Genomic DNA, 23,216 nt, shown 5'->3' with positions numbered 1-23,216 from the left:
CTAGGGCCCCACCCTGATGCCTTCATCAGCTTAATCACCTTTTAAAGACCTTCTCTCCAGGTATGGTCCCATTCTCAGTCCTAGGGGTTGGGACTGCAACATATGAGTTTGGGAAGACACATTTCAGTCCATAATAGCCCTCTTGTTGCTGTTGTTCAATTGCTCAGTTGTGTATGACTCTTTGCAATCCTATGGACTCCAGAATGCCAGGCTTCCCTGTCCTTCACTATCTCCTGGAATTTGCTCAAATTCATGTTCATTGAGTCAGTGATGCTATCTAATCTCTCATCCTCTCTGCCCCCTTTTTCTCTTGTCTTTAATCTTTCTCAGCATCAGGGTCTTTTCCAATTTGTCAGTTCTTTGCATCAGGTGGCCAAAGTATTGGAGCTTCAGCTTCAGCATCAGTCCTCCCAATGAATATTCAGGGTTGATTTCCTTTAGGAGTGACTGGTTTGATCTCCTTGCTGTCCAGAGGACTCTCAAGAGTCTTCTCCAGAACCACAATTCAAAAGCATCAGTTCTTCAGTGCTCAGCCTTCTTTACAGCTGGTCACTCAGATGGTAAAGAATCTGCCTTCAATGCAGGAGACCTGGGTGTGATCCCTGAGTCAGGAAAACTCCCTGGAGAAGGGCATGGCAACCCACTCCAGTTTTCTTGCCTGAAGAATTCCATGGACAGAAGACCCTGTAGATTATAGTATATGCAGTGGCAAAGAGTCAGACATGACCGAGTGACTAACACTTTCACTTCACTTTTCAGTCCTCTTGAGCAAGTCAGAATGCCGTGCACTCTAGAGCGATGCACCATGGATAAGAGATGCAGACAGAAGGAAGGGGAGCCCTGGCGGTCAGTCAAGAAGGAGAGAGGAAGGAGGTCGGAGGGGGATGGGGCAGGGCAGAGTGGCCGGGGCCCCGCACCCCCAGAGTTCTGAGGAGGCCCCAGCAAACACCTACTTCTCTGGGCTGTGCTCCCAAGTTCCTGCCATGGCCCCAAAGCAGCTTTTGTATCCAGCACCGTGATCTGGTTTTCAATGAGACCTGCCTGGCTGGGGCTGCTGAAACAGCTTCCTGTCTCTTCACCCTCCTCTGGAAACTGACAACAAGCTCCTATTGACTGAGATAACCAGAGTGCGTTTTTATTCCTTTTAATTTGTAAGTCCTTGCTGCAGTGAGTAAATGAATGTTGCATACAAGCGCTTTAGTACATTGCACGGCTTGAATGATCCATGTACTCTATGAGAGATGCACATAGGGTCTCATATATTGCAGGCTTTGCCTTCATTTTTTTTTTTTTTAAATCAGGGTATAATTGCTTTACACTGTTGTGTTAGTTTCCACTGTACAGCACAGCGAGTCAGCTATGTGTATACACATATCCCCTCCCTCCTGGACCTCTCCAGCACCAACCCCACCTGTCTAGGTCATCACAGAGTACAGAGCTGAGTTTCTTGTGCCATACAACACCCTCCCACAAGCTATCTGCTTTACACATGGCTGTGGATGTATGTCTACGCTCCTCTCTCAATTCATCCCCCTCTCTGGGTCCGCACATCTGTTCTCTATGACTAAGCCTCTATTCCTGCCCTGCAAATAGTTTATCTGCAACGTGTCTTTAGATTCCACATATACGTGTTAATATACAATATTTGTTTTTCTCTTTCTGACTTCTTTCAGTTAGGGAAAACACTCTTTGACATCAATCACAGCAAGAAGATCTTTTCTGACCCACCTCCAAGAGTAATGCCTTCATTTTTTATTAAAGCAACATGCTAAGTCATTCAGTCACGGCTGACTCTTTGCAAGCGCTTGGACTGTAGGATGCCAGGCTCCTCTGTCCATGGGATTCTCCAGGCAAAAACACTGGAGGGGTTGCTATTTCCTCCTCCAGGGGATCTTCCTGACCCAGAGACTCTCGCATTGGTAGGTAATTCTTTACTGCTGAGCCACCTGGGAAGCCCCATTAAAGCAACAGTGTAGGGTAATCAAACAGAAACTCCTTTCCTTTCCAATGGATACACATGAAAATTTATAGTTACCAAGGGTTCACAGTTACTTACACAGACCAGGTCTAGTTTGTGTGCGTGCGAGCACACACTGCTGCACAGACATGCCCAGATTCTGTGCTCCTAATGACCCCTTTGACAATAATAGCAATACTGTCTGTTACTTTCAAGCTGACTTATGGTGAATTTAAATCTGTTTATGCTTCAATCATCTTCAAAACAAAGCCTGGCAAATATCTCAGAAACTCCCTGCAGAAACATTTCAGTTTATCTAAGAGAGTCCATGTTTTACATTTTCTTCTTTAAAGTCAGAAGCATTTTTACTGCAGTAGAGATGTTAATTGGCACTTATCTTAATGAGTTCTTTTCTGATATGAAATAGCCTGGCTTGAAATACAGCAGGCTGGTTTTTTGTTTTTTGTCAAGAAGAGAGGAATAGAAGTTCGGTTGGTTCCTGTGAGAAATGAGATGCTTTTTCTTTTCTGTCTGCTTGCTTTGTGTTGGTTGCAAGCTTTCTGATTTAGGACCTTTGAGGTCTTGAGTTACTGCCTTCATCTTTAGTGTGAGAGAAAACTAACCCCAGCAGAAGTGATGAAATAGAATTCTGGCTCTGAAAGGAAAAACCACAGTAGGAGCTCCTGAGGTTATTAAAATGGAATTAAGTGGTAGCTGGAATAACCAGTCACTAAGGGCAATTTTCAATAAAACTGGAGCAGACAGTTTTTATTTAAATTTGATTTATTTTTAAGTTCAAATGCTTTTAAAACAGATTATTTTCTATTTATTTCCTAGTTAACATTCCTACGTCATCACTTCTGAGCAAAAGTTTCTAGTGTCAAGAATGGTGCTGGCTGACTACTGGCACTCTGTTTGACATTGTTGTTCCATTGCCAAGTCGTGTCTGACTCTTTTAACCCATGGACTGTAGCACGCCAGGCTCCTCTGTCCTTCACTATCTCCCAGCGTTTGTTCAAACTCATGTCCATTGAGTCGGTGATGCTATCTAACCATCTCATCCTCTGCCACCCCCTGCTCCTTTTGCCTTCAATCTTTCCCAGCATCATGGTTTTTTTCCAATGAGTTGGTTCTTCACATCAGGTGGCCAACGTGTTGGAGCTTCTACCTCAGCATTAGTCCTTCCAGTGACTATTCAGGGTTGATTTTCTTTAGGATTGACTAGTTTGATCTCTTTGCCATCCAAGGGATTCGCTAGAGTCTTCTCCAGAACCATAATTAGAAAGCATGGGCCTTAAGCGCTCAACCTTCTTTATGGTCCAACTCTCACATCTGTACATCGACTACTGGAAAAAACATAATTTTGACTATATGGACTTTTGTCAGCAAAGTGATGTCTCTGCTTTTTAAGACACTGTCTAGGTGTGGTACTCAATAAATATTTACAAAATGACTGAATGGATGAATGAAAATATATCAAACTTATTCCCAGTAGGCAGTATTTCTCAAATAATATTAATAATGATTTGTGTCATCTAATTGAAGAAACTCCTTCACATTTGTGATTTTAACTCTGAGTCTTATAGCTAATACAGTAGCTAATATATGATTATAATATATGATTTTTTTATTCAATCATAAGATTAAATATATATGTATAACCATATATTATGTATATTAAATGCATATGTATAAGTGAATCACTTTGCTATATACCTAAAACTAATACAACACTGTTAATCAACTATGCTCCACTATAAAAAAAATTTTTTTTAATGTAAGCAAGAGATTAAAGAGCTCAGATTAAGTAACATAATTGGCAAGTAGGAAATGGTATGACTTCCCTGGTGGCTCAGTGGTAACAAATTTACCTGTTAATGCAGGAGACGAGGGTTTGATCCCTGGTTCAGGAAGATACTCTGGAGAAAGAAATGGCAATCCACTCCAGTGTTCTTGCCTAGGAAATCCCATGGACAGAGGAGCCTGGTGGGCTACAGTCCATGGAGTCTCAAAAGAGTCAGACGTGACTTAGCTGCTAAACAACAACAACAAATAAATGGTACTGGTCGCTGAGTATGTTCTCCTTGCAATAGGGCTTGAGAACTTCCTGCAAAGTTGCGGAAGGCACTGTTTTGCAAGGGGTCCTGGTCGAGATACTTGGAGTCACTTCCATTCATTCTTCCTCCCTGTGTCTGCATCTGCTGCTCTTCCAGATGACGTGGTTTCTGTCTATTAGTAGTGCCTGGGCAGCCTTTAGCAGGCTGTTTTCTTTTCTTTTCATTGTGGGAAGATCAACATAACAGAAAATTACCATTTAAACCATGTTTCAGTCCACGGTTCATTGTATATGGCAATGGCACCCCACTCCAGTACTCTTGCCTGGGAAATCCCATGGACAGAGGAGCCTGGTGGGCTGCAGTCCATGGGGTCGCTGAGAGTTGGACACGACTCAGTGACTTCCCTTTCCCTTTTCACTTTCATGCATTGGAGAAGGAAATGGCAACCCACTCCAGTGTTCTTGCCTGGAGAATCCCAGGGACGGCGGAGCCTGGTGGGCTGTCGTCTATGGGGTCGCACAGTCAGACATGACTGAAGCGACTTAGCAGCAGCAGTGCAACCATCACCACCATCCTCGTGCAGAAATGTTTCATTATCGCAAACAGACACTCTATCCATTTGGGAAGTTCACAACTCCCTCCTCCTCCTCGCCCCTGGCAACCACTATTCTAATTTCCGTCTCTCTGCTTTTGACTATCTAGGGACCTCATACAAGTGGAATCATGCAGTAGGAGCTGTCTTCTTACATCTGGATTATTTCACTTATCCTAACGCCTTTCAAGTTTATCCACGTTGTAACGGGTGTCAGTTTCCTTCCTTTTTAAGGCTGAATGTGTGTAGACCACAGGTTTATCCATTCATTCTCGATGGATGCTTGGGTTAAAACAAGAAAAGGTGAAAGGGGGTTTCAAGGAAGACACTGAAAGGAAAGAATGACAACCTTGGGGAGACAACCACTCTAATTACTCACAACAAATCATCCTGTGACTCAAAGGCTAAAAACAATCATCATCATCAATGATCTCATGGCTTCTTTGGGTGACCACTCAAAACAGGGAACAGCAGGGGCAATTAGTCTCTGCTTCAAAATGTCTGGGATCTAAGCTGGAAGACCCAAAGGCGTGACTGGCACAAGGGGGTCTGCTTTGAAAGTGGCTCTCTCACATGGCGGGCAAGTTGGTTTCTCTCCATGCTGAGCTCTACTGTTATGCTTAAGGGCCTTAGGACGTTGGACTGGTCACAAAGGCAGCTCTGATTCAGTGTGGGAGACGCCATGCAAAGGTGTGGGGTCGTCTTGGACATCAGCTATGCAAACTTTATTGTTATTGTTTAGTTGCTAAGTTGTGTCCAAACCTGTGGGACCCTATGGACTACAGCTCACCAGGCTCCTCTGTCCATAGGGATTCTCCAGGCAGGATTACTGAAGTGGTTTGCACAGTCAAAGAAAATAAGGTGAAAGTCCAGGACTTCTTTTTCACATTCATTAGGATACTGGGAAGGATCTTAGGTTAATTTTACATTTTACCTCCTGGTTCAGAGGAATTATTTCTGCTACACTGACTTTTAAGACAGTGGTTTCCAAACATTTGTCTGAAACCAATCTTGATTTTTTTTGTAAAGGTACCCTTATGCAACTGAAAAGACTGTCCAATATTCCAAGGTTATTTCCTCTCTACCTATCCTGTGTGTTAAGAAGTGGCTGGAGGAGACTATTTGCAAAGGAAAGACCCACCACCCTGGGCTGGCACCCATCTGCTTTTGGAATGCAACTAGTGTTTGCATTCCCAAAACTCTTGGAATCACTGCGCTACTTTTCACGGTCTTGCGGTCCCAGGCCCCCTGCCCCACAGGGCGGTGTTCACTATAGCATCTGTCAGTATAGGGCACCTGAGGGCAGAGAGAAGTCCTCACTTCAGGGGTCTCTATGCAAACACAACGTAGATTTTTGCCCAGTTAGCAAACACAACCAGAGTTTTCTTGGTGTGGTGGCTTCAGTTTTAAAGAGGCTTCTAAAACTGGTGGCCCATGGAACAACATTTTTAAAAAATTCAAAAAATTTAAAAAAACAGGCATTGAAAAAGGAAAGCACATAATGAAATGCCCCTAGAAAACCAAAAAGGTCAAACAACATAAAAAGTGAGGAAACTGTCTCATCTCAGTCTATGAGATCCTTTCAGTATATAAAACATTCTGTGTTGCTAGAATGCTACACACTGGATTTGCCAACAAATGTCTTCTTTTTCTATCTTCCTTCTACTCATCTTTCTACTCTTAACAGAATTAAGTGGATGCTAGAACACATTGGGTTCAGGAAAGCAGTTAAGGTAGCTGAATATGAGTCTTCAGTAGATGAAAGAAGTTAAGCTACTAGATTTGTAATATATCATGAACAATGAAAATATCACTTCAAAGTATACTTTTCTTACAATAAAATGCTAATTTTCCCTCTATAGATGTCAGTGCCTCCAAATTAATGAGCACTATTAGCTGCAAAGCATCTCAAGAAGCAATGGAAATTAATTTCCATTAGTCACAAACGGATAGTCAACTACCACCTGCCTTATAAGACAATAAGTTTTGAATGCTCCATTTTTGTCCTCAATTACATGTTCAAAGTCAGATGGTAAAAAAAAGTGACTTAAGATATCCATAAAAATCTTAAAACTGGTTTGCATGTGAAATGACCAAAGGGGATTTCAGATTTTCCATTGCAATGGGATAAACAGGGAGGTTATGAGGATGGTTTGACTGAGGTGGGTTTTCCATAGTCAGCAGGTTTTCCTGGTGACTCAGATGGTAAAGAATCTGCCTGCAGTGTGGGAGACCCGACCTCCCATTTCTGGGTTGGAAAGATCCCCTGGATAAGGAAATAGCAACCCATTCCAGCATTCTTGCATGCAGAATTCCACGGAAAGAGAATCCTGGAGGGCTACAGTCCCTGGGGTCGGAAAGAGTCAAACGCATTTAGTAACGAACAGTCACTTGCACTTTCCACAGTTACAGAAGCATAAGTTGAATGATAAAGGGAATTCATTTCTTTAAGATGGTTAAGGTCTCTAAGAAGAATTTCTCTAAGAAGATTTCAAAAGGTTGAGCATAAAGATGTGAATGCTGATTAAATATAATACCTAGACAAACAGCCAGGTGGTGCTTCCCAATATTCTCAGCTACTGGGATGAACTGAAATTTCTGTAAGGAAAACAAATCTTGAGTTTCTCTAGTTTTGTGAATTTGTATTTCACATGGACTTGAAGAATGGAACACATTCAGAATGACTTTTTCTAAAGTGGGAAAACAAAAGCAAAACACAAGGGTTGGGAAAGCAAACTGATGGATAAATAGACAAGAAGCAAAATCAATACATCATTACTGTGTGTCTTTTGTTCCATTAATAATCATGCATTTGTTTAAGTTTTGCAAAACTTATCTCTGGGTAAATGTGTGCAGAGCTAATTAGCAAATAGATTACATATATATTTTGTTGTTTAGTCACTAAATCCGACTCTTTTGTGACCCTGTAAACTGTATCCTGCCGGAGAAGGCAATGGCACCCCACTCCAGCACTCTTGCCTGGAAAATCCTATGAACAAAGGAGCCTGGTAGGCTGCAGTCCATGGGGTCACTAAGAGTCGGACACGATTGAGCGACTTCCCTTTCACTTTTCACTTTCATGCATTGGAGAAGGAAATGGCAACCCACTCCAGTGTTCTTGCCTGGAGAATCCCAGAGACGGGGGAGCCTGGTGGGCTGCCGTCTATGGGGTCGCACAGAGTCGGACATGACTGAAGTGACTTAGCAGCAAACTATCCTGCCAGGTTCATTTGTCCATGGAATTCTCCAGGCAAGAATACTGGAGTGGGTTGCCATGCCCTCTTCCAGGGATTTTCCTAACCCAGGGATCAAACCTATGTCTCCTGCATTGACAGGCAGATTCTTTACCAATAAGCCATCAGTGAAGCCCTATGTATACATACAAGTACATGTATGTGTGTATATATACACACAATCTATGCATTTGTATACACATAATCTATGTGGCATATATGCAGATGCCATTTTCCTTAATAAAGCCAAATCTAGGACTGTCAAGGTTCCCCCTATAGGAAGATAGTCCTATATGAAATAACCAAGTGAGCCAGAAGTCACCCTGAATTTCCTTGGTTTCTCTTTTTCCTCTTTCCCACTTGTGGGAACTAACCTTAGGGAAAGAGGGATGCTGTGGTCCATTTTTATAATCTTATTCATTACTAGATTCAAAGAACTTTCCTTTGATTCCTTCTGAAACATAAACTCTTCTTTTGATTCCTTCAAACCTCCTCCTAGAGTTCTAAAAAGTATCAAATGGAAAGTGAAAGGGGAGCACTCAGACAGAAAATAAAGGCAGTGACCCGCAAACAGAGCACTGGGATTTAGGAGCATCCATTTTGGGTAAGACTCTCTAACTCTCCATGAGATTCCGAGGAAAAAGGCCTTCTCATTTTCAGGTTCTCAGCTTGTTTCTAAGGGGCACCATTTTTAATATTCACACTCCTTTTGGGCTCAAATAAACTGATTTCTTTCACAAGGATGATGGAGAGAGATTCACTTCTTCTTTTTCACCTGCAGCTTAGCTTTCTGCTTCATCCTAAGTGATTGGCAAATGAATGACTTCATCTGCAAGACCCTACCCTTTCTTCAGCATGTGAGAAGTCACTTCAGTTGTGTCCAACTCAGGACCATAGCCTGCCAGGATCCTCTGTCCATGGAATTCTCCAGGCAAGAATACTGGAGTGGGTTGAGGTTTCCTCCTCCAGGGGATCTTCCTAAGCCAGGTCTCTTTTGTCTCCCGCAGTGGGAGGTGGGTTCTTTACCACTAGCGTCACCTGTTCAGCTGAGCTCAGTCATGTCCGACTCATTGTCACCCCATGACCTGCAGCACACCATGCTTCCCTGTTCATCACCAACTCCTGGAGCTTGCTCAAGCTCATGTCCATCTAATTGGTGATGCCATCCAATCATCTCATCCTCTGTTGTCCCCTTCTCATGCCTTCAATCTTTCCCAGCATCAGGGGAAGTCCCTCTTCTAGCACGAGAATATCTAAATCCAGTAGGTAACACAGGAACCTGGTTATCAGTGAAAAAACAGATTAACTTCAAAGCAGAAAGTAACATGAATTACAAACTCAAATCATACACTGAGAGTATAGTAAAATCATTGCAAACTAATTATTTCCTTTACTTAGGAATTCAATAGGACATCCCTTTAAACCATCAATTATCCTTACTAAGATGCACTGGAATGGGTGAATTTAACTCAGATGACCATTATATCTACTACTGTGGGCAGGAATCCCTTAGAAGAAATGGAGTAGCCATCATGGTCAACAAAAGAGTCCGAAATGCAGTACTTGGATGCAATCTCAAAAATGACAGAATGATCGCTGTTCATTTCCAAGGAAAACTATTCAATATCACGGTAATCCAAGTCTATGCCCCAACCAGTAATGCTGAAGAAGCTGAAGTTGAATGGTTCTATGAAGACCTACAAGACCTTCTAGAACTAACACCCAAAAAAAGATGTCTTTTTCATTATAGGGGACTGGAATGCAAAAGTAGGAAGTCAAGAAACACCTGAAGTAATGGGGAAATTTGGCCTTGGGAGTACAGAATGAAGCAGAGCAAAGGCTAATAGACTTCTGCCAAGAGAACGCACTGGTCATAGAAAACACCATCTTCCAACAACACGAGAAGGCTCTACACATGGACATCACCAGATGGTCGACATCAAAATCAGACTGATCATATTCTTTGCAGCCAAAGATGGAGAAGCTCTATATAGTCAGCAAAAACAAGACCGGGAGCTGACTGTGGCTCAGATCATGAACTTCTTTTTGCCAAATTGAGACTGAAATTGAAGAAAGTGGAGAAAATCACTACACTATTCAGGTATGACCTAAAATAAATACCTTATGACTATACAGTGGAAGTGAGAAATAGATTTAAGGGACTAGATCTGATAGACAGAGTGCTGATGGACGGAGGTTCATGACATCATACAGGAGACAGGAATCAAGACCATCCCCAAGAAAAGAAATGCAAAAAAGCAAAATGGCTGACTGAGGAGGCCTTACAAATAGCTGTGAAAAGAAAGAAACCAAAAAGCAAAGGAGAAAAGGAAAGATATAAGCATCTGAATGCAGAATTTCAAAGAATAGCAAGGAGAGATAAGAAAGCCTTCCTCAGAGATCAGTGCAAAGAAACAGAAGAAAACAATAGAATGGGAAAGACTACCAATCTCTTCAAGAAAATTAGAGACATCAAGGGAACATTTCATGCAAAGATGGGCTCAATAAAGGACAGAAATGGTAGGGATCTAACAGAAACAGAAGATATTAAAAGAGGTGGCAAGAATACACAGAAGAACTGTACAAAAAAGATCTTCAGGACCCACATAATCACAATGGTGTGGTCACTCACCTAGAGCCAGACATCCTGGAATGTGAAGTCAAGTGGGCCTTAGAAAGCATCACTATGAACAAAGCTAGCGGAGGTGATGGAACTCCAGTTGAGCTATTTCAAATGCTGAAAGATGATGCTGTGAAACTGCCACATTCAATATGCCAGCAAATTTGGAAAACTCAGCAGTGGCCACAGGACTGGAAAAGGTCAGTTTTCATTCCAATCCCAAAGAAAGACAATGCCAAAGAATGCTCAAACTACCGCACAATTGCACTCATCTCACATGCTAGTAAAGTAATGCTTAAAACTCTCCAAGCCAGGTTTCAGCAATATGTGAACTGTGAAATTCCTTATGTTCAAGCTGGTTTTAGAAAAGGCAGAGGAACCAGAGATCAAATTGCCAACATCTGCTGGATCATGGAAAAAGCAAGAGAGTTCCCAAAAAACATCTATTTCTGCTTTATTGACTATGCCAAAGCCTTTGACTGTGTGGGTCACAATAAACTGTGGGAAATTTTGAAAGAGATGGGAATACCAGACCACCTGACCTGCTTCTTGAGAAACCTATATGCAGGTCAGGAAGCAACAGTTAGAATTGGACATGGAACAACAAACTGGTTCCAAATAGGAAAAGGAGTACATCAAGGCTGTACATTGTCACCCTGCTTATTTAACTTATATGCAGAGTACATCATAAGAAATGCTGGGCTGGAGGAAGCACAAGCTGGAATCAAGATTGCTGGGAGAAATATCAATAACCTCAGATATGCAGATGACACCACCCTTATGGCAGAAAGTGAAGAGGAGCTAAAGAGCCTCTTGATGAAAGTGAAAGAGAAGAGTTGAAAAGTTGGCTTAAAGCTCAACATTCAGAAAACTAAGATCATGGCATCCAGTCCCATCATTTCATGGCAAATAGATGGGGAAACAGTGGCTGACTTTATTTTTCTGGGCTCCAAAATTACTACAGAAGGTGACTGAAGCCATGAAACTAAAATACGCTTGCTCCTTGGAAGGAAAGTTATGAACAACCTAGATAGCATATTAAAAATCAGACATTACTTTGCCAACAAAGGTCTGTCTAGTCAAGGCTATGGTTTTTCCAGTGGTCATGTATGGATGTGAGAGCTGGACTGTGAAGAAAGCTGAGTGCTGAAGTATTGATGCCTTGGAACTGTGGTGTTGGGGAAGACTCTTGAGAGTCCCTTGGACTGCAAGGGGATTCAACCAGTCCATCCTGAAGGAAATCAGTCCTGGGTGTTCATTGGAAGGACTGATGCTGAAGCTGAAACTCCAATACTTTGGCCACCTGATGCGAATTGCTGACTCATTTGAAAAGACCCTGATGCTGGGAAAGATTGGGGGCAGGAGGAGAAGGGGATGACAGAGGATGAGATGGCTGGATGGCATCACCGACTTGATGGACATGGGTTTGGGTGGACTCCGGGAGTTGGTGATGGACGGGAAAGCCTGGCACGCTGCTGTTCATGGGGTCACAAAGAGTTGGACACAACTGAGCAACTGAACTGCACTGAACTATCCTTATTTTGATGTTATCATTGTAATTATCATTACAGGGACCTTAAAATTAAGACTAAAGATGCTTGACATTTCAGAGAGGTCTGACTTCTAGGGAGCTGATGTCCTCTGATGCTGGATGGGGTCAGCAAAGTTCACCTCTCCTATAAACCTATTTGGTAAAGATTTCATGGTAATTTAACTACTGAATGCAAGTTTCCAGTTGTTTTGAATCACGAAAGTGAAAGTGTTACTCGCTCAGTCATGTCCGACTCATGTGACCCAATAGACTATAGCCTGGCAGTGTACTCTGTCCCAGGGAATTTTCCAGGCAAGAATACTGGAATGGGTTGCCATGCCCTCCTCCAGGGGATCTTCTGAACTCAGGGATCGAACTGGGTCTCCCGCACTGTGGACAGACTGTTTACCATCTGAGCCACCAGGGAACCCCATTGAATCAGAGGAAAAAATACAATCTCAGTTCCTGGGACAGGGAGTGAGAGTAGTTGGTTTTAAGCAGAGGGGTAAAAGGCAAGTTCTGGAAAGTCTGCATTAGGATATACGATGGACACACAGGTAAAACATTAGAGACACAGGTTAACTGAGCAAGGAAACAATCCTGGCTTCATTATGGAGACCAAACCTAGAACCACCACGGCCAACTCCAGAGAGAACAGGCAGGGCAGAAGGAATTCTACTGGAAGGAGGGAGGGTGCACAGTAGCTTTTGCTTCTGTGATGGGGTCTAGAGAGCCTGGACTTGGCTTCTTGCCCCAAATGAGGAAGGGAAGTCCAGAATGCACACAGCCCACTTTACAGGGATCTGAGTTTCTCAGGCTCTTCTGCACCGCTGGGGACTTTGCTAGTAGATGGGGACCCCAAGGAGGCTCTTGGAAACAAGTGTGAGCTACAGGCTCACCTACGGAACAGAGGGTAGAGCCTGTTTTACCAAAAGTACGTGGACTGAGGGGAAGAACTGGCTGGCTGTCAAGAGGCAAGTCTGCAAACCCGAAAAACACAAAACAGAGATTTCTACAGTCACGACTGCTGAGGATCAGCTAATGATTCATTAACCAACTAGTTAGGACCCCAGGTAGAGTGACTCATCAGCTTTGACTGCCTCTGATCCATCACTCATACTTCTGCGATGCGGTCGAGATCTCTGTGCCGGAACCCACTCTGGTACAAATGGGGTAGGGGATGTCGTATTAGAAATGAGTCGCTATTCGAGAAATGCAATCGTTCACTCCTACTAGTGATGCTGAAGACAGAGGGCAAAATGAGTAATCTGGGCTCCTGGAAAATCAATACGTGCACAGACAAGTATTGTGTGTAAACTGTACTTTCCTTTTAACTGATAAAAGGAATCCTGAAAAGCAGGCTTTCACAAAACAAACAAAATCCTTTCTGCAGGGACATCTTCTCTTCCATCTTCTGATTGTGTGTCCTGGCCAAGAAGGCCCAGGTCTCAACATGCCCTCCCTCCTTGCCCCTCACTGGCCTCTGCTCCCACCTCACTAGGTCCCTTCCCTTGCCCGGTCCCTTAGCAGGGCATCCCCCAGGATCTGCGCCTCGGTCTTTCCCACCAGACAGCTCACGGCCTCTCTGCCTTCATCACTTTCTCCATGTCTCTGACTCCCAAGGGCCATTCTCAGCTCTAACCTTGGTGCCCCTGACGGCAGGAGCTGAGGTGCCAGCAGAGAGGCAGTGGTGGTAACAGTGGGCCCTTCCCTAAGCCAGGAAATGCCCCAAAGACCTCAAGGTCTTAACATATTCCACCTTACAACTTTATCAGGAAGGTGCTTTTATGATTCCTGTTTTAAATACATGGACACCGAGGGCAGGCAGGTGAACATCACACCTGGAATCATGACTGGCTAAGAGTCATTTCCCCCATGTATTGGATGCCCTTTATAACCCAGACCTCCTCTCTTCCTCCCGTGGGAGGGGAGAGCAGGCAGGGCTGCCCAAGATCATCACCTGGGGTCAGAGGGGGAGAACGTGTGCATCTCTACTTAACTGATGCAACCGAGCAAAACACAACAGTTCAGAACTATCATATTTTCTCTACACACTGGTGCTGGCCTCTCACTGGGCCCACATTTCAGATGACGGTGTCTTTTTTACTGGAAGTCACAACATGCCAAGAATGACAGTGAGCACTGCAGACAGTGACTGCAGCCATGGAATTAAAAGATGCTTGCTGCTTGGAAGAAAAGCTATGACAAACCTAGACAGCATATTAAAAAGCAACAAAGGTCCGCATAGTCAAAGCTATGGTTTGCCAACAAAAGTCTGCAGAGTCAGAGCTACGGTTCTTCCAGTAGTCATGTATGGATGTGAGATGTGGACCATAAAGAAGGCTAAATGCTGAAGAATTGATACTTTTGGACTGTGGTGCTGGAGAAGATTCTTGACAATTCCTTGGATAGCAAGGAGATCAAACCAGGCAGTCCTAAAGGAAATCAACCCTGAATATTCATTAGCAGGACTGATGCTAAAGCTGAAGCTTCGATACCTTGGCCACTTGGTGTGAATAGCCAACTCACTGGCAAAGAACACTGATGCTGGAGTTTGCTCAGATTCCTGCCCATTGAGTCAGTGATGCTATCTAACCATTTTTATATAGTTTTTTGTAGTAATCCTTCCTAAGGACCACTTGACTTCACCCTCCAGGATGTCTGGCTCTAGGTGAGTGATCATACCATCATGGTTATCCTGATCATTAAGACCTTTTCTGTATGATTCTTCTGTGTATTTTTGCCACCTCTTAATCTCTTCTGCTTCTGTTTGGCCTTACCACTTCTGTCCTTTATCATGCCCGTCCTTGCATGAAATGTTCCCTTGACATCTCCATTTTTTTGAGGAGATCTCTGGTCTTTCCCATTCTATTAGGTAAGGTAAGGTAAGGTGAAGTCACTCAGTCGTGTCCGACTCTTTGCGACCCCGTGGGCTGTAACCTACCAGGCTTCTCCATCCATGGGATTCTCCAGGCAAGAATACTGGAGTGGATTGCCATTTCCTTCTCCATTCTATTGATTTCCTCCAATTCTCTGCATCATTCATATAAAGTGTTCTTATCTCTCCTTACTATTCTCTGGAATTTTGGATTCAGTTGGGCATATCTTTCCCTTTCTCCTTGCCATTCACTTCTTTCCTCAGCTATCTGTAAAGCTGCCTTGGACAACCATTTTTCCTTCTTGCATTTCTTTTTCTTTGGGATGGTTCTGGTTACTGCCTCCTGAATGATATTAACAACTTCCATCCACAGTTCTTCAGGCACTCTATCCACCAGATCTAATTCCTTGACTCTATTGTTACTTCCACCGAATAATCATAAGGGATTTTATTTAGGCCATAGAGTAATTGCCCTCTACTCCTCCCCAGTTGTGTACTGGACATCTTCCAACCCGAGGGGCTTATCTTCCCATGTCATATCTTTTTGTCTTTTCATACTGGTCATGAACCATCCCTTTCATGAATCACAGCCTTGTTGTTGTGAAGGGGCTTGCGTAACTCAGTGAAGCTATGAGCCACCATGGAAACTGCAACCTAGATTTTCCTAATGACACTAATGGGGCTTCCAGGTGGCTTAGCTGTAAAGAATCCACCTGCCAAAGTAGAAGATTCGGGTTTGATCCCTGGATTTGGAAAGTCCCCTGGAGAAGGTAATAGCAACCTACTCCAATACTCTTGCCTGGGAAATCCCATGGACAGAAGAGTCTGGTGGGTTGCAGTCCATGGGACCAGAAAAGAGTTGGACATGACTTAGTGAGTAAACAACAACAATGATATTTATAAGCAGTATTTCTTAATAATATCTACTAATATAAAATCCAATAATAATTTTAGTAAGACACTAGGTAATTCTTTAAAAGTTCATAGTTTTAGATTATTGGTCATAAGTTTAGATATTTGGATTGGTCATGAGTTTTAGATTATTATTATGTGACTTGAAGCAAAACACGGAGAACATGTTTGAGAGAGCCAAGTGAAAGTCCAGTTGCTAACCTGGGCTCAAATTCAGCATCAAGGATGCGTCACTGTATTTATTTATCTGTTACAATGAATAACAAAAAGAATATAGAGTTTCATTGTGAATCATGTTTGCAGAATGTTAGATTCCTTTATCATGTTTGAAAACCTGCTTTTGAGATGGTGTACATCAAGCATTATAATACCCTGAAACAGGATTAATCAAACTTGACCAAAAGATGCTATTCGTGATGCAGCCTACACATTAAGCTACGTCAGTAAATGTATTAGCCACAACTTTTTCTTCTTTCATGGACAAGAATATTTGTAATACCATCAGTATGCCAGGTACATGAGTATTGCTTTTTTTCTGGTTATTGCATCAATCACATTTTCAAAATAAAGATGCTATGAATGATCACTTCCAATGTTACTGAGTCCTTTCATATAAGTTCATTTTAAGATTTATACAACCTACATGTTTAAAAACAACATGTATTAAACTCAGTATTTGGCATAGCACCAACAACATAGTAGCTGCGATGATACTTAAGAAATTCACATCTTATGGAAGATAATATGCAGTTAACAAATAGTTCTCAGCATAGGCTGCTATGAAGTAAATATTATATAAAAACTTTTCAAAGTGATTGCTGACTTAGGGAAATCAAATTCTATCACCTCTTTGTATAAAAGTTTTTTGTGCATTTTTTGTTGGAATACACAAAAGCAGTTAAAAGTGGAAAGTCCAAAGTTTTGCTCCAATCTATATGATTCAGCTAAGCAAGCTTTAAAAAGCCAGCTACTTAGGATGAATCCTTTCATATTCTATGACTTAGAAAAATTCTTCTAAAAATTAAAAAAGAATACATATATATAATTTCATATATGTATATATATAAACTGAATCACTTTGCTGAACAACTGAAACTAACATAACACTGTAAATTAACTATATTTGAATTTTAAAAAAATAGCCTAAATATATACATACACATAGGTCATCAAACCACCAAAACGAAAAAAAAAAAAGATAACAGGAAGCTTCTGGTTTCCAGTCTAATGACTGAATTGGGGCTATCTTGATTTCAAATTCTTATTTTGAAATAGCAGGTTTGCTTCAAAATTCCTCATTGAAACTCATTAATAGAAAAAAGACACTGGTCTGCAGTAAGATGAATAAGTCACATTTTAGAAAAGAAAGAAAGAGAAAACAAAGCAAAGACCACAGACCACAAGCAATTATCAGACAGACCAGACCTATTTAGACAATCTGTATCAGTACCTTCATTCACTCATAGCAAACTGGCGCTCTGCCTCATCCTCCAAGAAAATCATCAAAGAGGGTATGCAATTTCCATTTCCTTTTTATAAATATAAATGTCCATGCAAATATGTGCCAAAGAGTGTGGAGTCTAGCCTGCATATACATGGGTCAATTTTTCCAATTCTCCACTTATTTAAGGCACAAAATGTGCGGATATCAGTTTCCTCCCACAAAGGAGAATTACATCAAAGACATAAGGAAAAGTGCTTTGAGAATTGTAATGTGCTCTAAAAATATGTTTGCAATGGTAAAGAGGCTTACATGGTTGGCTATTTAATAATACATAAAAAAACTTTAACACACTGTCTCCAAAAATGTATGTATAAAAGTTAGAAAGAAGCCTAAAAGCTGGAAAAGTTTAAATCATAAATTATAATGCTGAGATAAACTACTCTGAACCCCAGACATAAGAGATATTGGTTCTAGTAACACTCACTTAGGACGGACCAAAGTTCATTCTTCAAAAGAAGATGCAAAAATGCTATCATAAAAGAAGCATTAGATTGTGGACTACAATTTTAGACTTGGGATGTCTCAATTAAATCTGAACATTCAGACACATTCCTTTATTAAAAAAAAAACTCTACAAGAAAGGCATTATTGTATTTTATATACTCATTTCATATGATGCCAGGTTATTAGTTCTCTTTACACTAAGCCATAATTATTCAATTCCGGTTCTAGATCTGGTTCTGTTTCTTTTGCTCGTATCTGACCTTAGGATGGTGGTACAATATTTTTTTTCAGAAGTGACATCTATTTAAAGCCAATGCTTAGCATTCTTTTTTTTTTTTTTAATGGAAGATAATTGCTTTACAGTGTTGTGATGGTTTCTGCTATACAACAATGCTAATCAGCCATAAATACATATACATATATATGTGTGTGTGTATATATATATATTTCCTTTCTCCTGAGCCTCCATCCCGGCCCCCATATCCCACCCTCCAGGTCATCAGGCTAGCTTCCCGGTGCTATACAGAAGTGTCCCAGCAGCTGCCTTACACACGTAGTGTATATACATGTCAGTGCTACTCTCTCAAATCATCCCAACACCTCCTTTCCTCATTGTGTCCACCAAGTCGGTTTTCTGCGTCTGCATCTCTGTTCCTGCCCTGCAAACAGATTCATCAGTACCATTTTCTAGATTCCATGTGTGTGTGTCCTAAGTCGATTCAGTCGTATTTGACTCTGTGATCCTATGGACTGCTGCCTACCACGCTCCTCTGTCCATGGGGAATCTCCATGCAAGAATACTGGAGTGGGTTGCCATTCCCTTCTCTAAGGGATCTTCCCAACCCGGCAATCGAAACCACATCTCTTATGTTTCCTGCATCACAGGCAGGTTCTTTACCACTGGTGGCACCTGGGAAGGCCCCTAGATTCCTTATGTATGTGCGCATGTTAGTTGCTCAGTCATGTCCGACTCTGCGACCCCATGAAGTATACAGCCCACCAGGCTCCTCTGTCCATGGAATTCTCCAGGCAAGAATGCCAGAGTGGGTTGCCATTCCCTTCTCCAGGGGATCTTCTCAACCCAGGGATCGAACCCAGGTCTCCTGCACTGGAGGCAGAATCTTTAGCATATGAGCCCCCAGGGAAGCCTAGATTCCACACGTATGAGTGAATATACAATATTTGTTTTTCTTTCTGACATTAGCATTCTTAAAAATAACATAGTAAACTTGCAATTCATATAACACTGATTTGGATATAAGTTTCCACCTACAAAGGATGAGTGGCCAATATACTCTTATTCACTCTCATTTCTGACAGGTGTTTCTCTTTCTTGGTTTATAGTGGGCACTCATTAAATATATGTCACATAATCCATAACCTGAAAAGATGGTAGTCTGATGACAATATGCTGAAAGAAGAAAAAAGGCTATAAAAGGGATAGCAATATAAAATGAAAAGTATATGTCATTTAATAAAAGTATAGCACATTTAATACATACTACGAAATAAAGAAGCTAAGCTGTAGTGAGAGAAACATAAATTTGGATTCCTATTAGGCCAAATTCCCCTAATGTGAAAATTTAAAAACCTCTTCACTGAAGATTCTATACTTATCCTCAATTTATATTTTAAATGTTAAATAAAGCACTGCCAATTCAATTATGTATTTTCCTATTTAGCGTTTCCTAAAGAGTATGCTAATGTTCTATTTCCACATGTTTTCAATAACATATTTAGAAAGAATATTTAAAAACAGAGAGCTTTGGAGAAGGGATGGATTGGGGGTTTTGGATCAGCAGATGCAAACTATTATATACATGATGGATAAACAAGTTCCTACTATATGGCACAGAGAACTATATTCAATATACTGTGATAAACCACAATGGAAAAGAATATAAAAAAGATTATATACATATGCATAATTGAATCACTTTGCTATACAGCAGAAACTAACATATTGTAAATGAACTACATCCCAGTTAGCAAAATTTCAAGATAAATAAATAGAGAGCATTATGTTATCTGAAGAGCATTGTACCCCCACTTGCCAAGAATACCAAAGGATTTAGGGCAAGTTTCTGGACAAAAATGATAGAGATTCTTGTTTCGACTGAAAGCCTAGAGGAGCAGGATGCTGAATAATGCAAATAAAAGAATTTTTCTTATATCTAGTAGTTAACAGTGAACACTTACTATAATTCTCCTTTACAATGGAGGTTTTACCTCATACAATATTTAACATAAGCCCTCCAAGTAGGCTTGAATTATGCTAAAGAAGCTATCTTAAAGAATACCATAAACCGGTCCCATTCTGCCTTTTAAGTATGTAGAGGTGATTTCTTTTTACAAAAGAATCTATGCAAACCCCTCAATACGGTACACTTGTATTGTGTGCTGTAGAAAATACCCGAAAATTCCTTGAGATGAATTTTAAGTATACCACCAGAATCAAGTCAGATGCCTGCTATAAAGACATACCAGGAACCTGACATATCTATAGTATTCACAGATGCAGATATATATTTATGGGACTCTGCATAAATCAAATGCCTATGAATAAAACATCATTTAACTCTACAGGAATTCAATTCCAATTTCAGAAATAGAGCATCACTAAAGCCTTGGCCACTGTTGAAACAAGAAAGCAAAAAAAAATATTATCAATAATAACGACTTCTTTAATACATTATATTCAAATTTTTAATCAATGTCGAAAACAACTTCAGCCAATGTTTATTTTCAGACACAAAAATGAAGGTAACAAAGGTTTTCTAAATTTCCAATTTTTAGTGTAACCTGGTAAAAATTTTCAATTTTTAGTATAACCTGTATACCACTTTTCAGTCATGAATGGAAACATACAAGGTGACAAAGCATGCTTCTCCTGAGACAAGAAAATACCTAGACCACACTGTCTGAAGTCAAACGATACAACCTCCCATCCTGTTTCTACTGCATCACAGAAAGCTGTTCCAGATCTCACAACTAGCTGAAACCCTCAAGCACCTACAAATGTTCCGATCAAAAGATAGTCTTTGCTACTGAACTGCAGAAGGTACTAGAGATCCATGACCAACATCCATATTCCAAATCAAACAGAAGATGATGAGTGTCAACCAAAGTCAACCCTTTCATCCTCAGCCAGAGGCATGGATGCAATCAAGTGATGCAAAAAAACCCAAAACACAAAAAACAATCATGCAGTCACAGGTCTGGTTGGAATACCTCTTTAGCAGCGGTGGGGGGGAGACGAAAAGGTTGGTACCCACCTGGGATCTTTCTGAATGCTGTCGATGGATGGGGACCTGGCCAAGGTGCCTTCGGGGGGCAGGGCAGGGCCGGATTTGCTGTACGGAGACTCGACGGAAGGGCAGTACTGCAGCTGTCGGTAGGGGTCCGCGTAGCTGGAGGCGGGCCCGGCGGCATAGCTGGCCCTCTGGAAGGTGGCTGCGGCGGCGCTCTGCGGGCCGTGCTGGCTGCCTGCGCGCTGCAAGGGGACGGAGTCGACACCGGGGGAGGACGGGGCTAGGGCAGGAAAGGAGGGACAGAGTAAAAAATTGAGGACCTGCTCACAGAAACGGTTCACCAGGTCTAGGCAGGGGGAAAATTACACACATAAAAAAAAAGAAAAAAAAACAACACACAAGGGTTTGAAAGAATTAACAAAATTGTTACATTTGAACTAACGCATCCAATGTTATCCACTACAACGACAGTTAGCATGCTATTCCGTTGGCCCAAAACTTCGTTGGGGTTTTTCCATTCCATCTTAGGCAAGAACCTGAACGAACTTTCAGGCCAACCCAGTATTTCAGGAACAACCCTTTCATCTCTAGGATGAAAATGCCTCTGTGATGTGTTTCCTGCTTACTGACTTCCAGGAAGAGGTCTGCTCATCTGACAAGTAAACTCTGCATGGAGCTAAAACCCAGAAGAAATGGAAGGGATATTTTCCAAGGACTCATGGGCAGTGAGTTCTTCATTGTTTCAGCTGAGAAAATTCAGGCAGTGTTCGTTCAGGGGATGATAGATTAGTTTTATGAAGGGTGTGAAACATATTTAGTAATGTGGTTAATTTTTCCCAAATAAAAGAAAACAAGGAAAAGTGAGGGGGTGTGTATCCGTGGGGGTGGAGGCAGACATGGGTCTGTAATTAGTGCTAGGGCATTAAATGCAGGACAGGACAGTTCTTGTAAAGTTCAACACCCACAAGATTTTTATATGTCTGTTTTTCAACTTGAGCTGTCATACTAACAAATACACTTGGTGAAGGGTAGGCATGCCAGAGGCGATGAAGACCCACCCGATTGCCACGCAGACAAAACAAGGTGCTGACTTGGCTTTTCCAGAAGTATTTGCATCTTTTCAATAATGCCTAAATTGTCGGAAGAAGATCTGACGCCAGTTACTAAAATCGGTTTGACTATTTCCAAGCTGAATTTCAGCTTTTTGTTTCCTTTCTGGGTTTTCTGGAGTCCGTTTCCTATCATTATTTTTATCTGGTTCTCAAAAATACTTGACATCTAAGATTTAGGTGACCTATACAATGAAAATAGCATCTTCCATATTAATAAAATGTGATTTGTTAATAACTGATCATTATCCATGATTAATATTAGTTGGCACCTTTACTTTCTAGCTCAGAACGAACATATACACACTACTATATGTAAAACAGATAACCAAAAAGGACCTACCCTACAGCACAGGAAACTCTACTCAATATTTTGCAACAAACTATACGGGAAAAGAAACTGGAAAAAGACAAATATATATATTCATATATATATATATGAGACTGAACCGCTTTGGTGTACACCTGAAGCTAACACAACATTGTAAATTAGCTAAACTTCATAAAAAATATATCCTGTGTCTAGATATGACCATTTATAACATGCAAGCTCCACACAGAATTAGATTCCAATTATCAATCATATCCTACAACTCAGATTTTTTGGGCACTACCCAGTAAATGGTGATAAAACTTATTCTCTCTCACAACAGATGACATATTCAAAATCAAATACAAAAGAAAGAAAACAATACTAGTCTAATATTAAAGGAAGTTAAGGATTTCATGTCAAAATGATAAAAAAAAAGTTGCAAAGTGAACTGGAGAAATATATTCTAATATGAGAACTGATTTTAATTAAGAGGTCAGGGTTTCTCATTTCCAATGACCTTTTAAAACTTAATCTTATAATAACCAAAGTCAGGAGACCAGGCACCATGACATGATGAAGACAAGAAAAATATTTAAGAAAACTTTCTAAACAAAAAGTGTGTATACTCCCAAAAGACTCAGGTTTTGAAATGGCAAGGGTTGCCCTGATGGATTAAGTTTCAAAGTCATTAGATTAGACTAATAAAAAATTAAGTTCACAACCAGAAAATCTGTCTTATGTCTTTAGGCAGTTTCTGGAACATTTATATTTTTTCCAAAATTTTGCAAGCGTGTCTAATTAAAATTCACATTTTA

The 23,216-nt window shown here is 41.1% G+C and overlaps 1 protein-coding gene across 2 annotated transcripts in view; it reads right to left on the bottom strand.

Moving 5' to 3' along the window:
* The window catches only part of CTNND2 (catenin delta 2), a 935,828-nt gene that overhangs the window by 409,388 nt on the left and 503,224 nt on the right, over positions 1-23,216 (bottom strand). For both annotated transcript variants that reach the window (XM_068990784.1, XM_068990785.1), the window contains one exon: positions 21,004-21,259. In XM_068990784.1, the coding sequence (XP_068846885.1) occupies positions 21,004-21,259 (256 nt within the window). The remainder of the gene's footprint in view (positions 1-21,003; positions 21,260-23,216) is intronic.

This window comes from Capricornis sumatraensis, chromosome 18 (assembly GCF_032405125.1).
Source record: "Capricornis sumatraensis isolate serow.1 chromosome 18, serow.2, whole genome shotgun sequence".
NCBI classification, from domain to species: Eukaryota; Metazoa; Chordata; class Mammalia; order Artiodactyla; family Bovidae; genus Capricornis; species Capricornis sumatraensis.
The sequence above is the reverse complement of the archived record's forward strand: the minus strand, read 5'-3'. Positions and strand labels throughout refer to the sequence as shown.